Below are 6,451 nucleotides of genomic sequence, written 5' to 3' on the forward strand. Positions count from 1 at the left end.
AAATGGTCACCATGGGCATGCAGGTGGGGCTGGAGAGATGAGCACTGAGTGGAGATGCTTCATCATACTTGCCCATCCGCATGGCCCTGCGGTGGTGGGAGATGTCGGGTGGGATTCCCCAGTGGAGGGCGAGGGCTGCCATCCCCTTGGGCTTGATGAGGCCATACAAACCCCGATTCCCCACCTCCCTGTGGGTCCATTGTTCATGCTCTCTGTAACGTGGCTCTCTTCCCTCCCGCTGCTCTTGCTGTCGTCCCTCCTTGCTGCCCTGTCTGCGTGTTCCCTCTCCGTCCCGGGACGCCCTCCATGGTAGGTGCCACCTTGAGCCTCCTTCTCCATCGGCTGCTTCCAAGGTGGGACAGGGAACCTGGGGACACATCAAAGAGGTGATAAGGGACTGAGGCTCCCACGCCGTGGACCATGGCTTGGAGAGGTGTGGAGAGGGGTGGCTTTGCCGTAGACATAGGAGACTTAGGTTGTATCTTGATTCCTAAGTTCATAAAATGACCCTTAGCACCGGCTGCAGCGCTCGCTCAAGCATGGGTTGGGGCTTGTAGAGTATCTCTGCACCCTTTGCAGTAGGTTCTTGCCTGCAGTCCCCCATACAAGCACCAAACCTCCCTCTACTGCAGCTGACCCTGCGTCCCAGCGCCTCGAGGCAGCCCCCCACGTCGTCTCAGCTGGACCGGCACCGAGCAGCCCGGGGACTTGGCTTCACAGCAGCTGTGTGGTTGTGGGCAGAGCCAGTGCCACCCCAGGGCTGCTCTACCAGTGCTTTATGTCCCCAGCATGGGGGGTCTCCTTGCCCCACGTGGGGAGAACCCAGGGGGTTGAGAAGGCAGTAGAGTTGGGGTGCTGGATGTCCCCACTGCTGTGGGGACGGGGGTGCTGGGCTGCGATCCTGCCACTGAGCAGGGCACCTCGGCTGCTGTTGCAGAACCAACAGGACGATGATGACGCAGAGACGGGTCTGACAGAGGGGGAAGGTGAGGAGGAGGAGAAGGAGCCGGAGAACCTGGGCAAGCTGCAGTTCTCGCTGGATTACGATTTCCAGGCAAACCAGGTGAGGGAGGGGCTGGGGCTCAGCTGAGGAGATGGGAGAGTGGGGCTTGGCGTCTCCCTATTGGACCTGGGTGGCACAGGAGGGATCAGGGAGCTGGGTGCTGTGCCATGGGGAGTCCTGCCCCACGTTGGGCTGGAGACAAGACCTTGGCATCTGCAGCGTGTAGCTGGGCCATCTCACTGAAGACACCCCTCTACCCCCTCCAGCTGACAGTGGGGATCCTCCAAGCTGCCGAACTGCCAGCTTTGGACATGGGTGGCACCTCAGACCCGTATGTCAAGGTGTTCCTGCTCCCTGACAAGAAGAAAAAGTACGAGACCAAAGTGCAGAAGAAGACACTCAACCCTGCCTTCAACGAGACCTTCACCTTCAAGGTGAGCCACTTCCTAACCACAACACAGGACCTTGTCTCCCATTCCCATCTTTCCTCCTGACTGTTTCAGCCCCGTACTTTGACCCTCACTGCTGGGAGCGGGTGGTCCTGGCTTGGGCTCCTCTGAGCCTTTTCCCAGCCCAGTGGCCCTCTTTGTGCAGGTCCCCTATCAGGAACTGGGAGGGAAGACGCTGGTGATGGCCATCTATGACTTCGATCGCTTCTCCAAGCATGACATCATTGGTGAGGTGAAGGTACCCATGAACACGGTGGACCTGGGCCAGCCCATCGAAGAATGGCGGGATCTGCAGAGCGGCGAGAAGGAGGAGGTGAGAGCAGGGCCGGCGCGAGGCCCTCAGCCAGCTGAAACCCTTGGCCATGGGGGTTGAGATGTGCTCTCCTTTCTGGGCCATCCCACAGTGCTCGGGATGACGGTCGCTGTGGGGTCCCACCCGAATACCATGCATGTCCTGGCCATGAGCACTGGGCAGGATCTGCCCCTGTTGTTCCCCCGTGCAAAAGCCTTTCTGTAACAAAAATTCAGAATATAAATGTCCTGGTTGCTGTGCTGGGACTGGCCTGCCCCAGACCCAAGTGATCAAAGCCTTGTGCTGGTGCACGGGGTGCCAGCTCTTGCCTGCATCAAAGGTTGAGCAGAGTTTGTGGGAACCTGCGTGCGGGACTGTGTCCCAGCACTGCGGTACGATGCACTGGCAAGGCTTTGATTACGGTTCCCTGCTCCACTTGTCAGCCAGAGAAGCTAGGAGATATCTGCATCTCCCTCCGGTACGTGCCCACAGCTGGGAAACTCACTGTCTGCATCCTGGAGGCCAAGAACCTGAAGAAGATGGATGTCGGGGGTCTCTCAGGTGGGTGTTGACTTATGGGCAACCTCGTCCCACCCCACCATGGGGCTCTTGGAATCCTTTGTTGGGGAAGGACACTCGGGCCGTCAGTCTGGCAGGGCTTGGGGAAGCCCCCTCCAGTACCTGGGACCTCCTGCATTGGAGGCAGCCCAAGGTCTGGCTGGGGGACAAGGGGAGATGGGGGTGGGATGAGCCCCCTGACCCTTAGGAAGGACATATCAAATTTGGTCCTTCACTGTGTCCAGGGCCAGGATGTTGCAGGACCTGGGTGGTGAAAATGCTCCTCTGCCATTTGCTCCTGGTCCTGCTTCTCCTCAACTTGGGCCCAAGGACCTCAGTCGGCAGCATACTTTATGCTAGGATAGTCTTCCCAGCTCCATGCCAGGGCTGAGCTCTCTGCCCAAGGGTCCTCGGCCTCTCTCCAGACCTGCCTTAACCAGGAGAAGAGCAGTACCTGCATGACTGGAAGGGTTCAGCTTTATTGCAGGGGTGCCCTGCTCCAGAAATGGGGGTGACTGATAGACCAGCACCCACTGGTGTCACTCCACTGTCCCCAGCCCTCCTACAAGGGGACGCACAGGATGCAGAAGAGCTCCATCCCTTGGCTGGTTGCTCCCACAAATCCTCTCCAGCCCAAATATTTTGGTTTTGGCCTCCATCCACAAACCTCAGAGCACCTTTACTCGTGGAGGTCTCTTTACTCTGTGGTGCACCTCATCCTGGGCTGGGACTTCTCCTGGGGCCAGGCTGATGGTGTCCCCTCGGCATCTCAGCCCTGGCTGATGCACCCCCCTACCCCCCCAGATCCCTACGTGAAGATCCACCTGCTGCAGAACGGCAAGAGGTTGAAGAAGAAGAAGACCACGGTCAAGAAGAAAACTTTGAACCCCTACTTTAATGAGTCCTTCAGCTTTGAGATCCCCTTTGAGCAGATACAGGTTTGTCCTATGGCTTCCCTGGGAGGCAGGCAGGGTGGGGGCGATGGGAGATGTCCTGCAGCTGCCCGAGCCCATGTCCCAGCCTTCCCAGCAGCCTGAGCAGCTCCTGCCAAGCTCCTGGTCCAGTCACCCATGAAATATGCCCAGTCCCAGCCTGGGCCTGGGCTGATGCTGAGGGCAGCTGGTGCAGGAGCAGAGGTGGGAGGCTGGGCAGCACCTATGGGAGATGCAACCTCCAACCCAGATCATGGCTGGAATGGGGCTTTCCATTGCTCCTGGTCCTATAGTGCTCACCTCAGGTGTAGCAGGGACCCCCCAGCGGGGCTGGGCAACGTTATGGGTCTGGGACAGTATGGACCATTGGTAGGTGTCTTCTGCACCTCCATCTCCTCTCCTAGCCCCAGCACGTGACCCTTGCCCCAGCCCAGCTCTGTCAAGCCCTGTAGCTCACAGCTCATGCCCAGCCCCACACCACCCCTTGGTGACCTTTCCCAGGTGGACACCTCAAGATGAGCAGGGTGCCCACTGTGGCTCTGCAGCTCTGGGCTCCTTGGGGAAGGAAGTAAGTGGTGGAAGCTATGGGCATGGCGGGCACCTTGCCCCAAAATGGGCCATGGTGGGGCTCAGCCTTGGGGGATCCCTGGGGCACCCTGCCGAGCTACCCTGGGACTGGGGACAGCATGGAGGCCATGGAGCAGTCACGGCCACTGTGCCTTTCTGCCCCTCTAAAGAAGGTTTCCTCCTCTAGAAAGTGCAAGTGGTCATCACGGTGCTGGACTATGACAAGCTGGGGAAGAATGAAGCCATTGGCAAGATCTTCACGGGCTGCAATGCCACTGGCACAGAGCTGCGGCACTGGTCCGACATGCTGGCCAACCCCCGGCGGCCCATTGCCCAGTGGCACTCGCTGAAGCCAGAGGAAGAAGTAGATGCAGCTCTCGGGAAAAACAAATAGGAAGATCTGCCGGCCAGCGCAGCACGGCACTGCGGACAGTTGAAGCAACCCAGAGCTACTGATACCTCAGTTACGCAACCTTTGGTTTTGTTTTTTTTGTTCCGTTTTAAGCTGAAATACCCTTTGATGGCTGCGGAAGGGTTTCCAGACAGTCCCAATAGCTTCCAGGGGAAGAGGTTAAAGACACGGATGGTTCTTTTTGTTCTTCAACATTGCTCCCTTCTGCTGCATGACCCACCCCCTCCCCCTGCCATCCCTTCCAGGTGCAAAGCCACCATCACGCCTGGGACCTTCCCCGGCGGCTGCGTCACCAGCCTGCAGCATCGCTGCTGCCATCCTTCCCTTGGGTTCAGGTGGGGAACCGTCAAACGTTGCATGGAGGTGATACCAGAGCCCGGTAGCGCGTGTTGACCAGACCCACTGTGCTTGGGGCATGAACAGCTGTGAGGACATGAAAATGTTGGAGAAGACCCTTTGCAGGAGACCCAGGTGCCTCCCGCTCCTGCTCTGCTCCGCTCCGTCCAGGAAGGGCGAGAGCCATGGGTTCAGGCCGAGGATGGCCGAACGCCCCCGGCCAGCGCCTGTTTTGGCTTCCTGGGGGGAGAAGTTTGCAGGAATGGTGGGGCCCCGCTCTGGCCGGCATGGCTGCGGGGTGCCAAGCCCTTGGCATTGCAACCGGAGCCCTGGGGGGCCAGTCTGAACATGGGGAGCCCCAGGGGGGTCTTCTCTGAGGAGACACATGGTGGGATGTGCATGCAACGGCAGCACAGTGCGGACCCCCACCACCTCTGCCGGGTGGCCGTCATGTCCCCAGAGGCTGAGCAAGGACAGCGCTCGGTGACTTGCATGTGTGTCCCACCATGCTTGGGGGAAACCTGTGGATCAAGATGCTTCCACAAGGCACGTTTACATTGAGAGGTCTCTGAATGTGAGGGGACAGCCCCCCAGAGTGGTGCCAGGTACCTCCCCAAGGCCATCGTGTGTCCCCAGGGCTCAGCCTGGCTGTGGGCACCCCAGCACAGCCTTGGTGCAGCCGGGAGGCTATGGGGAGCTCCCGCCCCACTGCTGCGTCCCACCGGTGTGATGCCGGTGGGAAGGGTGAGGGTGAGCCCGTGGCCAACAAGGAACCAAAGCCCCTGATCCCTGTGAGCTGCTGCTCCCCACCAGGCTGCTGGCTGCTGAATCCACCCCGTCCCGCTCCCTTCGGGGGTATAAGCCATATCCGTGTCCCTGACAGTGGGAAGAGCTTCTCCGGGCCACCTCTCCCACTGTGGGACCGAGCCCTGAGCTGGAAAGCGAACGTCGTTCCCTGTGAGGGGATCCAACGTCGACCCTGGGAGAGGGTCCAGCAGCCCTGCCCAGTTCAGCTCAGTCTGTACTGCAGGACTGGCATGAGCTGGTGTCCCCATCCCGGCTCCAACTCTTGACCAGCCTTGTGCTCCCTGCTCCGCTTTGCTTTCCTGGACTCGGCTTTGCAGGGTTTTGGCACAGTTAATCAGAGAAGGGCACTCATCTCCAGCGAGGGGGGCTTGCAGTGGAGAAGCAGAGCTCTGGGGTGCAGCTGGGGATGCCCCGGGCACTAGGGACACTGCTCTGGGCATCCAGTCCCGGGCTGGGACCTCGGTGCAGGGCGTCCCGAGCCTGGGGACAAAGTGCCAAAACTGAGCTCACCCCGGTGCCGTCAGATGCTTCAGCAGCTCCCTACGTTCCCCACTTCCCAAAGGGCATCTCAGTCCTGGCTGGAGGTGGGGAGATGATGTGAAACTTGGTGGCAGCCACAGCTCAGGGGGTTCAGGTTGGACACAGGGATGAGCCCCTTCCCCTGGAGGGATGTGCAGCCCTGGGACAGGTCCCCAGGGAGGGACGTCTCCGTCCTTGGGGGAGCTTCGGGCCTCGGTTTGCCCAGGCACAGGATGGTGCGGGGGGAAGGCTGGACCAGGGACCTCCAAAGGCCGCTTCCACCACCAGCTCGGCTGCGCTTGGCCCGTGCCCCGGGGCCCGGCACGGCTGCTGGAGCTGCAGCTCGGCCGGGCTGGGTGAAGGTGGCACCAGGGCCACGCTGGGGCTTTGTGGGTCATCAAGCAAGTGGTCCCGCAGGGGCATCTCCGGCTTTAATTAGTCCCTTTTCCTAACGGATGCATCAGTGTCGGCAAACGAGGTCCTGCCCTACTCACGTAGCCAAAGGGAGAAGAAATCTCGGGTGCTTTTAATTAACGGGGAGCGGGGGCAGCTGATGCCCCTTGTCTGGGGGCACTG

General features: G+C 60.2%; 1 protein-coding gene across 1 annotated transcript in view; it reads left to right on the forward strand.

The window, feature by feature from the left end:
• LOC104619924 (synaptotagmin-2) overlaps positions 1-4,195 on the forward strand; it is a 5,268-nt gene extending 1,073 nt beyond the window's left edge. Inside the window, exons 3-8 of the mRNA XM_010285977.1 lie at positions 947-1,063; positions 1,270-1,437; positions 1,598-1,765; positions 2,188-2,305; positions 3,107-3,240; positions 3,989-4,195. Of these exons, the coding sequence (XP_010284279.1) occupies positions 947-1,063; positions 1,270-1,437; positions 1,598-1,765; positions 2,188-2,305; positions 3,107-3,240; positions 3,989-4,195 (912 nt within the window). The remainder of the gene's footprint in view (positions 1-946; positions 1,064-1,269; positions 1,438-1,597; positions 1,766-2,187; positions 2,306-3,106; positions 3,241-3,988) is intronic.
• Positions 4,196-6,451: the final 2,256 nt, after the last annotated feature.

This window comes from Phaethon lepturus, unplaced genomic scaffold, assembly GCF_000687285.1.
Source record: "Phaethon lepturus isolate BGI_N335 unplaced genomic scaffold, ASM68728v1 scaffold23024, whole genome shotgun sequence".
Taxonomy (NCBI): Eukaryota; Metazoa; Chordata; class Aves; order Phaethontiformes; family Phaethontidae; genus Phaethon; species Phaethon lepturus.